The sequence below is a fragment of the Ananas comosus genome, linkage group 22 (genome assembly GCF_001540865.1).
Source record: "Ananas comosus cultivar F153 linkage group 22, ASM154086v1, whole genome shotgun sequence".
NCBI lineage: Eukaryota > Viridiplantae > Streptophyta > Magnoliopsida > Poales > Bromeliaceae > Ananas > Ananas comosus.
In genome coordinates this window covers 1,962,951-1,980,343 of record NC_033642.1, presented here as the reverse complement: position 1 = coordinate 1,980,343, position 17,393 = coordinate 1,962,951, and the positions used below count along the sequence as shown (strand labels likewise).

General features: G+C 33.9%; 1 protein-coding gene across 1 annotated transcript; it reads right to left on the bottom strand.

Annotated features, from left to right (window-relative positions):
• Nucleotides 9,441-16,699, bottom strand: LOC109727251 (the record flags this gene model as incomplete). The annotated part of the gene is given in 4 exon segments (XM_020257289.1): nucleotides 9,441-10,118; nucleotides 14,117-14,286; nucleotides 15,022-15,134; nucleotides 16,587-16,699. Coding segments are annotated over 4 exon segments (783 nt in total). The 3' UTR covers nucleotides 9,441-9,655.

The following is a 17,393-nucleotide window of genomic DNA, read 5'->3' as shown; positions in this document are numbered from 1 at the left end:
AATGATATTAAACAAAAGTTTTGTTTATATGTATTATACACATACAAAAATTTTAGAATACTTTATGGTCCAAATTTTGTTCTCTCATCTGTCTATATAAACGACCATAACAACCAGATCTAATCGTACACGGCCTAATATCACCAGGTGATAGCCTGTCATTTCCAAACTCTGGCTTAACATGTCATTCAAATGCAAGCTCTGCCGAGGCTCATCTCCTACTTTCTACTGGTGGTTGGCTCTGATATCAAATGTAACGACCCGATCCGCTAGCAATAATAACTCATTGGACTCAAACCACCATCCCAAAAATTTTTAAACCTAGTTATTATTACCAGTATTCATGGTCTCTTATATACTCAATTACAATTCCATTATCATCCGATATGGGACTATTAGGGGGCGTTTGGATTGACGAATCTATAGATTCAACGTAAGTCAAGTGCAGGTGGTGTTTGAGTTTTCCTGATGTGTGATTTTTTTTTGTTGTTTGACTTGACATAACTCATACAGTCTGAAAAGTAAATTCAATTACTTCTTTTGTTTATTTTGATGTAACTTGGTGCTCGTGAAATTAATTTTTTGAGTTTCATTGTTTGTTTTGATGTAAGTAAGTAGATCCCGTTATCTCCTAAATGTAGTGGTAAACTTAAATAATTAAAATTTTTATTATTATTTAAAGGTAATTCTAATTTATTATAAATAAGGTAATTCTAACCTATTATAAAGGAAGTAAAGTTTAGGTTTTACTATTTAATAAATTTGTTAAAGAAGGTTGAGTGTGGCGGAAGTCGAGTTCGGCACTTCAAAGGGAGAAGTCGAAAGTAGATAAAGTTGAGGTCTAATGTAACTTGAGTTACACTATATTTTTTACTTACACCAAAATAAATAGCGGAAGTAATGGAACTTGAGTTCCACAGTGACGGAGCTATTGAGGGGCCCACAGTGGCCATGGCCCCTCCTAAATTTTTTTAAATTATATAAAAGTCCTTTATAATAAAAATTAAAATATTATAAATTTTAATTTTAGGAGGGCCAAATTAATTTTTTTAACAAAATCTGTATCTCAATTTTTTTTCCAATTTCTTGGTCCTTTTCTTTCAACTCTTACAGTCTTGCTCTTTTTTGAGCATATTGTCGGTATCAGTGAATCTGACAAATTTTTTTTCTTACAATCCGAGGACGAATTTTTTTTTTATCAAATCTAAATTTTGCCCCCCCACCCCTCTCCTGAATTTTAATTTCTGGCTTCGTCCCTTGTACTTCCACCCCTCCACTTACACCAAGTAAACAGCCCCTTAGTGTGTCACGTAGGTGTAATGAGAGAATGAAGTGAACTTCTAGATCTTAACGGTAGAAGCTCAAATTTGAACCTTCATTTTTATATATATTTTTTTAATCAGGAGAGAGGTAACGAGAGGATTTTAAGATAAGGAAAAAAAAAAGGGGAAAAAAAGAAGACATTCCTAATGCTTTATGTAAATCTAAAACTTTATTGATCACAAACAGTTCTATGTCTTCAAACAATACTTAACATAGTGTTTTTGGTTTGGCCAAACAGTCACTATGTACGTAATATTTAAAAAATGGCATTTTGGTTTTTAAACCTTAATTTATTGTAATTTTTTGTTCGAATTTTTTGAATTATTGCATCTAAGTCCTACAACCCTTCGACTGGCTAGTTATTAACAAATTATTATATAATAATTAAGATATTATGCCACTTTTCTGCATCAATAATTTTGGGACTTACCGACCGTCCCTAGAGCAAGTGGCAAAGGGCTTGGTGGTTGGTACCCGAGACCCAAATTCGAATCCTAGTTATTTCACATTTCCAGCTAAGTTTATTTCTAAATGAAATAAACGAAGCAGATAGCGTGCTATCTATCTGTCAAAAAAAAAAAAATTTTGGGACTTAATTATAGTAGTTTAAGAAGATCGATCAGAAATTACAATAAATTAAAAGTTTGAGAATCAAAATTTCTGGGACATTGTAGTTTAAGACCCAAAAGTGTAATTTATCCCATTAAATATGATCAAGTGTTCATCTCACCAAGAATTAAAAAGGTATAACAAAATGATCAACAATACAATGTATATAGGAGACCAAATGTCAAGGCTACAAGAGTGACATTCCAACCAACTTTCTTAATAAGACTCTTGAAACTTCATAGTACTGTAACTAAATAAGTATATATTATTATTATTATAGTTGTTTAGGACCACAATTTGGTCACATATATGTAGTGTCACAATCACACTGATTACATATATATTTAGGTATCTAACAACTGTACTAAGTTGGATATGTGGAAAGTAAAAAAGGACCTCACATGCAAAAGGGTAAATAACATTTTGGTCCCCATTTTCACTTTTCATTTTAGTTGTTTAATTTCCTTTTGGGAAAACTTCAAAAACCCCCCTATGGTTTCGCACATTCTCACTTTAGTATCCTGTGGTTTAAAGTGTATCAATTTAGTGCCCTGTAGTTTCATTTTTCTTTTTTTATTATCAATTTCACCATTTTTTTTTCTTAAATCAGTGACAAAGTTAAAATTAAATGGTACTAAAGTGAATATTCGATAAACCTAGGTGGGTATCTGAAGTTTTTTGTATATAATTTAACGAATATTAACGAAAAAGATGCCGAAAAGATAAAAATGAAACCACAGGGCACCAAATTGATACATTTTAAACCACGGGGTACTAAAGTGAGAAAGAGCGAAACCACAGGGGGGGTGTTTTGAAGTTTTTTCTTTCTTTTTTAGTTACCTAACAACCTTTGTGACTTGAAATCAAGTTTCAATTCAGTCCTCAAAATTTCTAAAACCGACATTTGAGATCTTAAAATTTTAACAGTATTTCATTTTAGTTTCTGAACTCTCTGTACTGTTTCATTTCAGATCTAACATTTACAGGAAAAAATATTGTTGCTTGCCCTTAGTTCCTTTATTCGTTCGCGCCTGGCCCACGAATTCATTGATCTTTTATCTATTTAATGTACTTTCAATTTAATGATCCAATTTTTAAAGAGAGATAGGATTTTAATCAACTTAATGAGTCGAAATATAAATAAGATAAAATATTGATGTATACATTCCAATCCAATTTCTTCTTTTTTTTTTTGATTGGTAGATTATTGATATTCGGGAAACCTCCAAATTAGTTGCTTTTCTATATTACTATAAAAAGAACAAGCTTTTTGTCGCCAGAGAAACGTCGCAAGCTGCTATAAATATATCCTTCTATTACCAAAATTTAAATAACCATAAGTTAAAAAAATTAATCACGGTCGGTTAAGAGATAAAATAACATTGCCACCCTTTATATAATTTGTATTTAATATTGAGTCTCGTCATCTTTTTCATTCTTTCCTTTACATTCATAACAATGACGAGACCTACGGTGGCGGTGACGTCAAAGGCAAAACCTTCCGTTGCTGCAAAAATGAGGTGCACAGCACGTGCAGCGGCAAAGGCAAGGCCGATATAGTTCGGACGATATAGGATATTTGCTAGTTTAACGGTGTATAAGAATTGAAATTGATTAAATTTTTGATAGAAATTTCTATTACCTATCTAGATAAAATTCAGTAGCTGTGATCAAAATCCGATCCTCTATTTTTAACAGGCCCTTTGATTTTCACCGTTCATTTTGTATCCATTTCATGAACTTTATAATAATTACGAAATTTATTTTCTAGAAGTTTTCAAAACTTTAGATCATATTTAATAATATGAATCGTCAATTTGAAAACTCCATAAAAAATAACTTATGAATATGAAGGGTTTCTATACTCATAAGAGTATAGTAGCCCTATTCACTCTCTCTCTCTCTCTCTCTCTCTCTCTCTCTCTCTCTCTCTCTCTCTCTCTATATATATATATATATATATATAGAACTAGGCTAGAATACTATTAATAATACCAAGTCATTTGCGCTATTAGGCTTTCGGCCCTTGGATGAAGGGATGTGTGATTAGGATAATAGTGGTCCCCTAGGGTTGAGCGAGTGGTTAGTTGAATGGTATAATCTAATGAATAGAAATGATCAAAGGGATAAATCTAACAATGGAAAACTTATAGTACCAAGTACTTGGAGCTATTAAAAGCATCCTAGCCAGAGAAAGAGAGTAAAGCTACTATACTCTTATGAGTATAGAGTTATTCGCACGCATAAGTTATTTTCGATGATGAAACTTTCGAATTGATGAGCCATATCATTAAATATAATTTATAGTATTTGAAACTTCTAGAAAATAAATTTCGTAATTTTTCAAAATTATAATAAAGTTCATCAAGCAGGCATAAAATAAACGGTCAAAATCGAACTTCCTAAAAAGAGGATCAGATACTTCAATTTAAGATTGGATTTATTGGTCTTTATCTAGATACTGAGTAGAATTTTCTATTGAAAATTCAACCGATTTCGATTCTTTTACACCGTTAAACTAACAACTATCCTATATTGGCCGTTAAAATTGTCAATTTTGAGATCTTTTGATCGTAATATAATGATGTCGAAAAAATATGAAATTTAATTTCTAGAAGTTTTAAATTCTCGGATAATGTTTAAAGGTATGGATCGTCGATTCATAAGTTTTATCATCAAAAACAACTTATGAGTACGAAGTCGATCGTACTCAGAAGAGTATAGTAGCCGGATTCTCTCTCTATAGAGAGAGAGAGAGAGTTGAGCTGGAATGCTATTATGATAGCAAACGGGCTCTATTGCCGCCTATTTATTTTCGATGATGGAGCCTCCAAATCGACGATCGGCATCATTAAACATGATCTATACCACTTGAACTATGTAGAAACCAATTTTCAAATTTTTTCAGCATCATTGGCCTAATGATCAAAAGGTTTCAAAACTTATAATTTTAATGGTTGATATGAGACGTTTCTTGTTTAACGATGTAAAAATATCTAAATCAATTGAAATTTTACTTGAAAATTCTATGAACTATTTAAAACAAGATCTATACTCTTGATCTTGATTGCGAGGCTCCTATCACCACTTTTGAAAGGATATTTATTTTCAGCCGTTCATTTTTGTGTCCACTTGATGGACAATAGAATAATATCAAAAAGCATGAAATTTGGTTTCTACATGCTTCAAATGGTATAAATTATGTTTAACGGTGCCGATCGTCGATTTGGAGGCTCCATCATCGAAAATAAATAGGTGGCAACAAAGCCTGTTTGCTATCATAATAGCATTCCAGCTCAACTATATATATATATATATAGTCCGGCTACTATACTATTATGAGTATGATCACCCTCGTACTCATAAGTTGTTTTCGATGATAGGACTTCCGAATCGACGATCCGTACCATTAAATATTATCTAGAGCATTTAAAACTTCTATAAATCAAATTTCATAATTTTTCAACATCATTTACCTTACGATCAAAAGCTCACAAAATTGACAATTTTTAATGGCCGATATGGAATACTTGTTAGTTTGACGGTGCAAAAGAATTGGAATAGGTTGAAGTTTTGACAAAAAATTCTATTCACTACCTAGATAGAGATCAATAACTCCGATCTTAAATTGAAGGATCCGATCATCCATTTTTTAGGACGTCGTTCGATTTTGACTGTTCATTTTATGCCCGTTTGATGGATTTTATTATAATTTTGAAAAATTATGAAATTTATTTTTTATTAGTTTCAAATACTCTATATCATATTTAACGGAGTGGATCGTCGATTCGGAAGCATCATCATCGAAAACAACTTATGAGTACGAAGGGCCCAATACTCATAAGAGTATAGTAGCCCTACTATATATATATATATTTATATATAATATATACTACTATATATATATAATTAAGAAATATATATAGGTTTGAGCGCCTAGAAGCCGTATCCGATAAGGCAACCGGGCCGGGCACTTTGCCGATCCCGCCATTTGTGTTTTCGATGATCAGAGGCCTGCCAAATCGACGATCGGCACCATGAACCATGATCTATACTACTTGAAGTATTTAGAAAATCAAATTTATAATCTTTTCGACATTATTTGCCCTAAATCTGAGTCAAAGTTTCAAATTTGTAATTTTAATGGTCGATATAAGGTTATTTTCTCGGTTTTAACTCTGCGCGTAAAAAATATGTCAAATCCCAAATGATTTTTTGTTAAATTTTATTTTTAAACTTATTTAAGAAACAGAGATTCTATAGGCTCGTTGATCTTGATTACAAGACTCTGTAATCATCATTTTTTGTTAAGAAATATTCCATTTTCAGCCGTTCCATTTTTGTGTCCACCCGAATGATTAAGAGAGCAATATCGAAAATGTTAAGAAATCTTAAATATTCTAAAATACTTCAAAATGGATAAAGATCATGTTCAAGCGGTGTTCGATCATCAATTTTTTGAAAGCTGCCATGCATGAAAACAAATGGTGCAACGCGCGGTTTGCTATCGATAGTATTTCTATGCTCAACCTCCTATATTAGCATATAAGAGAAGAGAGAGAGAGAAAAGAATTAGGCTTTGAATAATCATAAATAAAAGTTCTTTTTGGCTATCAAGTTTTTACCTTAAGATGAAAAATTTGTAGGGTCGGTATCATATTATCCTGTTTAAGAGGTTTGAGTGGTCCGCCCTAAGGGTTGAGTGGTCCCCGCACGGGCTTTATAGTATTTTACTCTTAATGTTTAAAAATTAAGAAGAAGAGTGATCCCCCAAAGTCTAAAAAAACTGTAACAAACAAATGAAAATTTTTTGGCTACGCTTAAATAGTAAGCAACAGTCCCAACTCTAAATATATATAATATATATCTATATATATATAATTATATAGTAATGATTAAAGGAGAAGAGATGAGAAGAGAGAGAGAGAGGGAGAGTCCGACTACTCTATAATCGATAGTACCAAGCTCTCGATATTATCGAATTTTCTGCCATTAGATCTATCCTTTGATTATTTTCGGGTAAATTGCATTATTACCTCCTGAACTTTTGGCGAAGTTTCACTTTATCCCTCGAACTCCTAAAATGGATATCTAACACCCTAAAGTCTAATATTTTATTCATTTTACCCCTTCCGTCAGTTTTCCGTCAAGCTTCGTTAACCGGAATCTGACGGAAGGAGTAAAATGAATAAAATATTAGAGTTTAGGGTGTTAGATGTCTATTTTAAGAATTTGAGGGGTTAAGTGAAACTCGCCAAAAGTTCAGGAGGTAGCAATGCAATTTACCCAGTACTCTTGACTATAAATTATTTTATTATAATATGTTACTTATGGATTGACTACTAACCCTCAAGTTAGTGATTATGTTTGATTTAGAATTTATATATATTTTTTATCTTAAAATAAATCACACCATAATTTATCCTACATTTTATTATAATAAAATAAAAACGAAAGAAATAAATTAGAGTGGCTTAAAGATAAGAAAAGAGCGATACTATCTACGATGCTCGAACACTCTACTGTCCTGGTGTACTCGCTAATATGGTTGATTTATAATAGGTGTCCTTACTCGGATATAGAGATTTTAATTCTCAGTTAATTTTATGTAGTACTCATTTGTCCCTTTTATATTTAGAAGCATTGTTCTAAAGTATTATAAAATATTATTTTATATTTTTATATTAAAATTTTTAATTGGCTGAAATGAAATACAAAAATTTTATTTTAGACTACAATAAAATTATATTGTATAATTTCATAGGAAATAAGTGTATTTTCTAGAACAATGCTTCTAAAGATAAAAGGGATAAACGAATACTACAGAAAATTAATTGAGAATTAAAATCTCTATATCCGAGTGAGGACACCTATTGTAAATAAACTATATTAGCGAGTACATCAGGACAGTAGAGTGTTCGAGCATCGTAGGTAGTTAGTATCGCTCTTTTCTTATCTTTAAGCCACTCTAATTTATTTTTTTCGCTTTTATTTTATTACAATAAAATGTAGGATAAATTATGGTACGATTTATTTTAGGATAAAAAATATATATAAATTCAAAATCAAGCATAATTACTAACTTGAGGGTTAGTAGTCAATCCATAAGTAACATATTATAATAAAATAATTTATAGTCAAGAGTACTGGGTAAATTGCATTGCTACCTCCTGAACTTTTGGTGAGTTTCACTTGACCCCCCAAACTCCTAAAATAGACATCTAACACCCTAAACTCTAATATTTCATTAATTTTACCCCTTTCGTCAGTTTCCAGTTAACGGAGCTTGATGGAAAACTGACAGAAGTGATAACATGAATGAAATATTAGAATTTATGGTGTTAGATATCCATTTTAGGAGTTCGAGGGGTAAAGTGAAACTTCACCAAAAGGTCAAGAAGTAACAATGCAATTTACCCATTATTTTCACCCATTAGATTTTACTATTCAACCAACCACCAACTCAACCCTAGGAGACCACTATCATCCTAACCGCTCATCCTTTCATTCAACAGCCGAAAACTCGATAGCGCCAAACACTTGATACTATTGATAGTATAGTAGTATAATTCAAGCACTTGATACTATTGATAGTGTAGTAGTATAATTCTATATATATATATATATATATATATATATATATATATATATATATATATATAGAAAAGAGCTCCTCAACATAATTTTTTTGAAATCAGGAGTTTTAATCAAATTAATTTGGGATTTTGCTAGATTGATAGGTAATTTCACCAAATTCAATAGTTTAAACCACTTTAGAGCGAATAAAACTGGATATATTAATTACTAACAACTAATTAAGCTATAAAATTAAGCAAAATTTTCAACTTAATTAACTATAAAAACTCAACTCAGAAAAATTTTAATTAAAGGGTTATCAATCAAAAAAATAAAAGTTGAGGTCTCCATTTCAGAACAACCTATAGTAGAGGGGCCTCCATACATTTTTACCTAATTCCCATCCTAACTAACAAAGATTTGCATCAATTTGCAAATAAATATTGTTAGAGGTTCTAAAGACAAATGAAGCCTTATTTTCTCTTTTTATACAGTGATATATTTGCAGTAGAATAAGTGTTGACTACATTATATTTTCACTAGTCTTATAAAATCCCCAAATGTGAAAAATTAAGGAAGGGAAACTCTACTTTAGTGTGTCTTTGGATTAAAAAAAAAAAAAAGAAAAAGAAAAAAGAAAAAGAAAGCTAAAAAAAGCATTGAATTTACCTGAATTATTGACCATTTCCATTCGACTATCAGACCTTTCAAATTTGTTATTCTAGTGCCCAACATTTTAATTTATTTGATAACTCTTCCGACATAAAGTTTAAGCTAATTGCTTACTATAATAAAATTTATAATTACACGAATTGCATAAAATATGTACTAATTAAATTTGTAAAAACAAACAATACATTCAGATTTTCAAGTTAAAAAGCCCTCAATCAGCTCAAATCAAATAAATTACTAAGTTTGAAACATGCATGTGATTAGCATTGCTAATAAATGATAACTATGTTGGTATTTACTCTTTGTCACTAACAAACTACAAAAGATCATAGCAAAGTTGATACACATTTTCTTTCCATAGAGTAAACACAAATTCAGATCATCAGACATAACAAGAACTAATCAGAAAAAGTATCTTGTACATATTATAACTAACATGAACTAAGTTACGAATGCGCTTTTGGATAAATTTCACTCACCATTTATTGTGTGCATACTGTGATCTTTCAGGTTGTTGAAGCCATTCTTTCAGTTTAAGTTCCTGTTCTGATCTAAACTTGTCATAATTTTCGAATGCTGCCGACGCATCATCTCTGTAAGAATTCCCGGCAACAGCATCTGATTCCAGATGGCTCGACACAGGCAGCTCATCTCCTCTGGCCTCCGGTGGAGTTGAAATAGGACCGAAAAAACCAAGCTCTGAAGGCTGCGGATCTACAGATGACAGAGAGTTCTCGCTGGTGTTCCTTCTCAGGACTGGGCCTGGCTGAGACCATCTTAGGCTGGACGCTTTCTGCTTCGCCGAGTCGAGGATCGCTGATAGATAACCACGGCCGCTTCCTCCGCCTTTCTGACCACTTTGCATGGGGGATTCTTCTACTCCTCGGCTGCTTCTACTTGATTGAAAACCCCAACTAGGGCTAGGGTTGAGGATTAACCTGAAAGAGAATTAAAAATATATATATTTATATCATTTTAACTAGTGATAAAAAAGATTTCGCAGATGTCTCAGCTGGATCTCAATATACTGTCAAGCCACTCTGGGCGCGCAAGACATTCAAGATGCATCACGCAGCCCGAAGGAGCCACTTTTCCCCATCTTATCCTCTTAATCAGCATAATATTCTCAAGCGATGCCAACAGATAAGCAAGGTGGTCTCTAGGCCATGCATATCTGCGACCATTATCAGGCCTGTCTTGACTCTTGAGATCACTTTGGCATTAGGTTTATGCTTGTGGTTAGATACATAAGCTATGATTCATGCTTGTTCTGACCGCTCTAAGTTGTCCATCTATTAAGTGTTCATATCAAGGAACAGTAAACACAGGCAAACAGGCTCGGCGGACTTAAAATCGACCTCTAGAAAGGCACAAGCATCGCACGATTTAAATTACGTGCCTAGCCTCTGTATGAACATCATTAGTGGTTCCCTTCTTATATAAGAGGTTTTAAACTTGTCTACGATTGTAACAAAGTTGCCCGAATGAAAGAAGTAAAACTTTGTCCGGAGTTCGTCCAATGATATAGTGTTGCTATCTTGCTATCCCCCCTTCCTCCCCAACATCCACTACTAAAATTCTACAAATGCTACAGACCCACAAAAATATCTCTCTTACCAAATTAAATCTCAAATGGGATCTAGGATTCAAATACTCAGATCAGTACACAACTCCACCAAACATTAGATTTGAAGGCTTTTGGTATATAGATCGTGTAGAGAAGTACAGAAGTCAATCTGCGTCTGTTGTTGATGAATAGAAAACCCTTACATACTCAGAAATGTAACCTAAATTATCATAATTATTAATTAATTCAAAATTAACATTTTAAACAAACAGTTGATGTTTTGGAGGGGGGGAAAAAAATCTGTGAGCGATCAAAACATTTCCGATGCAAAGACAGGCTGTATGAACTTGCTGAAAGTGTGTTTCAATTGAAAACAAAGTGAAAGTTGCATGTCAATATCCAAAGAAACCAAGACCAAAAGTTCAGCATACAAGGTTTAAGTACCCAAGGAAAATCTGATAACTCAAAACGCATGCATAGAGATGTCAGCTATATGTCAAAAAGCATTTGTATTTTTATTCATTGAAATGCAAGAAAAGAAAAGCATTAGCATCTTGGCTATTATCACTTTGTCACAAGTCGTAGAAGATTAAATACAATCCATATTTCAAAATTGATACTTTTGATAGTCACAAATTATTGGATCTTCAATCCATATATTATTTTTTTTATTCACTTTGGATTTTGTCATAACCATCTACAATAAATAGTAGAAAATTCATAAAGCCTTTTGATGCAGTTCGATTAGTTTTGGATGGACCTTAAAATATTAATAGTTAACAGTCTATTGAGGTTTTGGGTTCAAAACTGCCCTCAAGGATGGTTAAAGACAAACTGAACCAGAACCAGATCAGACAAACCCAAACAGATTCTAACTCCACCTGGCCTGGACTTGACTCAAGCAAATGTTCAAATGAAATCTCTATGAAAGCGAAGGCTCCACAGCCATTTTTGGTCTTTTTTATGCTTTACTCCAAAAATGTATCACAACTTGAGTACAAATGAAGATGACTAAACCAAAATAGCAGTGTTCATTCGACTGCACTGATGTAGTGTGATCGTCCGTGCGTACAGATGGCCACCAGGCCAAGTCTGGATTATCTTTCCAAAAGGCCTGGTTGACCTACAATAAAAGGCTTGTTTAATTGCATGCATTTATGGATAGTTTTGAGCCACTCAAAAATTCAGATAGGCTCATAGGCAAGATAATCATCAGGAATAGCCTTTGGAGATAAAAATGCGACCTGATTGAGTGAACGCACTAGCTCGATTGACTGTGCATACAGATATTTCTCTGCTTTCATGTCAAATATTTATGACAGCTAGTTAGCCTTTTGGCTACAAGTATGACATCTTGAGGTCGAGCTTTTTATCAAAATAAAAGTGTAATCATTTGAAAAGCTTTTGAGTATTTGAACTGTGGTTGTGTGCCTAAGAGGCTTGGTCTTACTGGTGAAAAAGGCCATCGAGTTACTTGAAATCTGATGCCTCTGGAGAAAGATAGGCATGGACATAGGCGTAAACATCAAACCACGATAAAACAATTATTTTAGCATGTGCTTGCATTTTTTGACTTTTGCTTTGCATACTATATAGATCATGCTTTCTGCTCTTGTAACAATCTTTCATCCTTTTATTCAAGCAAGGGCCTTGGTAGGGGGTGTGTTAGACGCTACCCTAAGAGCACTTAGACCGTCTCATGTAGGCACTACAACAAGCATACCTCCTAAGGTACAGGTACCAACCCTCGGCTTAATCCGGCATCTCCTCAGCAGGCATGACCACTTAAGAGAAAATATGACCGACAAACTCCAATTGCCCACAATCTTAGAAAGAATTAAAAAAAAGAAAGTCTAGTGAACAAGAATAAAGATAGGAAAGAGTAGGCTTGCTTCGTACTAGAGGACGTTCACTAAGGCCTCATGTTTATACTATGGATTGAGTGAATCTTTGAACAACAATTGTTCTCTTCCCTTCATGTCCTCTTTATTAAACCCAAACGCTGACTATGCTATAGCTTCTTAATCATGGTTGGCCTACAGCCATGATTTAAGATCCACGTTAAATTCTATTCCACATACAATCCCCCGTCTCATGAATGTTTTCTATGCAAGATTTAAGATGAGATGAAAAGAACAATCATGTAAAGGCTACATCTAGTTAAAAGATGAGCAATGATTTTTGCCCTTTTTCCCATTCATAACCACAATGGAAACTCCATGGGCGCTATGTCTGATCAACTTAAATGAAATTAGTTGACTCCTTCCTATCAGCTCAAGCTAGAGTTGGCCAATGCCAAATATCCTAGAATTGGATCCCTGTCAGATTGAGCTTGTGGGACAGTTAATCTGTGAGGCCGACTTCTTCCCCTTCTTTCTTTTTTTCATCCTCCTTTTCTTCTTCTTTTTCTCTTTCCTTCCCCTAAACTACTACAGTACCACTTCTAAACTACTGCTGCTTGAGTATGTCACTACAGTGCATCTACCAATATTACGCCACTCCAACCCCGCAACACATTACCACAATATTGCTACTACAGTTGCATCACCTTTTATAGCTAACCGTCTGGAGTTTGCATACATAAACACATATCTGTGTACGACAACAAAAGGAAGAAGCTCCATTTTATATCTAGATCATAGTATATGTTAAGCAACCATCAAGTAACAATAACGAAAAATAATCACCATAACTATAGGAAGATAGGGATTACTAATATTTATCAGATTATTAAATATTCATCCCCTAAGTCAGAAGACCTAGTTAGTAACGACATTTACTTCAAATATTTAAAAAAATATAACTGCCTTATATAGGTGGTGAATGGCCTGCATAGTGCAAATAATGAAGGTAGAAGCACAAAGTGCACTTTCTGCTTCATATTTCAAAATAGTCCATCATACTAATGAAAGCAAACCCATGTGTCTCATGCTTGGAAAGGGCAAAGACATCTAAGCCAATCAATGTTCGATCAAAACAGTAATTCTATCGAGTCATTAACTACATCTCATACAAATAAGCGTATGAAGCTTCTCATGGTCAACATGAGCCTATACATATACATGTACATAGAAAAGCATCCATCTACAAAGGCAGAGGTGAAAACCTGTTTATCTTGTAAAATAACTAATCTGGCAACAAAAAGAAAGTGAGAATACAGAAACAAACAACATATACATGAAGCATGGTGAAAAATCGCATTATTTAATAACAGCAAAGCTAGAATTCGAAGGTACATGCATGGTGACAAAAGTTATGATTAAAAAAAATCATGCCAAAGGCACAAGATTTAGTTAAACTTATTACTGTTGGATAGTATATCAAAGATCACAATTCAGTGGATTGCAGAATGATGATGCAAAGACGTACCCTCTCTTTGGTTGGGTAGTTGACATGATAAGAAGAGATTTATTTATGTCCTTAATCATCTCGTCAACAATTGGAAGTCCGTATTCTGACATCGACTGCACTACAGAAATTGAATCCTCTATGTCTTCAGTATGCAGGGTTACTTCATGGACCTCTTCTACAACCTTATCCTATTAAGAAGAAAGGGAATATAACCACGTTATTTTGTTTGTGATAAGGAATAAAATATTACTACAAGATACAATACAATATAGATTTTTTCTTTCTTTCCAGTGAGCATGAGAAGGAAGTGGTAACTAAGAACTTAGTACTTGCAACAGGGGGAACAAAGGCCATTGTAAGATTAAATGAACAGCAATAAAATGCAACAAATATAGATAGAAGAAAAGGCTAGCATTGTGAACAAGTGGCTACTACGATACCATAACAATAGCTTTAACCTGCACATTGGCTCGGTAAGATTATTGACACAAAACAAATGAAACTACAAGGGAACCTTTTATTATTATTATTACTTTTCCATTTTTAGTATAACCATAGATCTTTGAGCATGTTTGTACTGCGATTTCAATCAGAGTCAGCAATTGAGTTGGAACAGGCTGGAACCGCAATGGGAACGTATTACAAATACGCTAGTTTGTTTGGCTCCCAAACAGAATAGGAAATAGATTGAACGATTACCATTTCACCTTAGAATGATATTCGACCCAGGGCTTCAAGTCCAGGAGTCAAAATCAGGAAATTAGATGACCCCCATTCCATCTTGGAATGGGAGTCCAAGTGTGTTTCCTTCTGACCAAATGGTTGCCATGAAAGATGATCATTCCAATTCCGATTCAAAGCCCAAACAAACATGCCCTAAATCAGTAACAACTCTTCAAGAAGCAAGATCTCTGGATTTGTACCCTAACATCGAGGAGAAGAGGCATGGAAGCATGGGCATGCTGCTGGACGAAGAACAACCCCAGCGAGGGCTCATTGGCCAGATACTTTATCATCTCGTCCACTCCTTCCTTCACTGCCACATATCCACCATATTCCACGATCAGAGATTCAAATTCCAAATTCTCCCAAAGACAACGGGAGAGAAAGAAAGATTCAAATTGTTACACAAAAGGTCAATATCGCTAATAAGAAAAGGTTCAAGAGTAGTCTTAACACTCCATGCTCATGGGATGGAGGATATGCTGTAAATCATGTCATATGCACATACAGAGAAGGTAATGGAAGCAACAACATACATATTATATTTCAATCATGTTTGCATGTCCCATCAAGTTATCCAATGATAGCTTGCGCATTATGACCCTACTTGGATGCAAGAACATCTTGTTCAACACATCTCTTTTATTTACTCGAGAAGTTCATATTATCTGGTAGATATAGAGTATGATCACTATGTCTAGAAAGGCATATTATATTCGGCCTTCAAGTAGTTTTTCCTAAATAAGATAAATCACCTTACAGGTGAGGTGATATATACTATCCTACCAAATCATGGCTGTCGACACTCTACAAATAGCTAAAACTAGACTCTGAACTCCCAGTCATACAAAAAAAAAAAAAATCATCAAAGCACATAAATAACAGATTTTGACATCTAAACAGGGCATATAAGAATTTTCTTTTCTGATTGTTGTCCACTAGTTTGTTTATTTCGTCCCTAGACGTCATGATTTGTTCAGACTCTTACGTGAACTACGACTCATTTTGAAACAGCCATATAACCTATAAATAGTTTGTTCTTACTATCCAAAATTTCAATTCATTGGATTTCAGCTATTTGACAACACTTTAGTTACAAAATTCGAACCCACCGCTCGTTCGAATTAAATTGTACTCCCATAAATCATGTGAGATATAAGCTACGTACACGACTTCACACCGAAAAAGTTATAAAATAGTTCAAATCAAATGATTAAAACATCAGATAGTAAAATAAAAAATTTTGAAAGGTCGGCAGATGTTACGAACTAATGTATTCCGAAAAAAATTGACTTAAAAAACTGCTGGCGCACGCATCTAATCATGTTGTATACATCTAATCATACTCATCATCTATCAGTTATCAAGAACTGTTAAGTTGCAAGTGCGCTGCAGTTATAACTACATGTAGATTCAAATCTGGTGTTTAGTTTAATGCATTTGAATCCGACTGCTGCTGAGGCCCGCCTGCAGCAGCTGTGGAGCCGCAGCTGGAGAGAGTAAATTTAAACAAAATGTAAGCTTTACCTCTTCTAATCACTTTTTAAACAGAAAAAAAAAAAAATTCTAAAGTAATAAAATTTTAAAGAAATTGTTTATATTTGCAGCATCCGCTACTACATCTAAACAAATAAGATAAGATAAGATGCATGATTGATCACCAACTACGCTGCATTTCTAATTACATTGGGTCTAATAATAAATAGGAAAGTGTGGAGGAATAGTGTTGAAAAGAAGAAAGGGGGGAGGAGAGGGATGTCGGCACCGTCGAGGAAGCCGTCGGCGGGGGAGAAGGCGCGCATCGTGGCGGAGGAGGGCGGGCGGTCATCACGGACGAGGACGGCGGCGATGATGCTGTGATTCGAACCTCGAAAGGATGGAGGAGAAGAAGGAGGAGGAGGAGGAGATGATGCTGCCGATGGTGGTGGTGGTGGTGGTGGTGGTGATGGTGATGAGGATTGATTAAATTTGAGAGAAGGGGAGAAGGCAAAAAGAGGGGTTGCCGCTCCTCACCCGCGAGGGCTGAGGGAGAGGGAGGGGCTGGTTTCGGCGGACTTGAGCCCATGTTGGATTTGCAGCCGACCAGCTGCTAATTCTGATTTGTTCAAAAGCCAGCTCGTTTTGCTCGAAATTTTATTATTCCTATGAAATTATGCAAGTAATTTTATTATAGTCTGAAATCAAAATTTTATACTTCTTTTTAAACAAATAAAAATTTTGAATGTAAAAATATATAATATTATTTTATAATAAATTAAAATTTGTTAAAATAAAATTAGTGATATTGGATTAAGAAATGCTAAATATCATCTAATCCTTCAGATATCGACTGCACACGCTATATAAGCGATCAAATCTATTTATTTTTTAAAATATTTTTCTTGATAATATACCTTTAATATAATTAATTATATATTTTTTTTGTAAAAAAATTTTTTCAACAACCAGGTATTTCTATTGCCCTCTGAACTTTTGGTAAAGTTTTACTTTACCCCTAAACTCATAAAACAGACATCTAATATTCTAAACTATAATATTTCATCTATATTACCCCTTCCGTTAGTTTTTAATT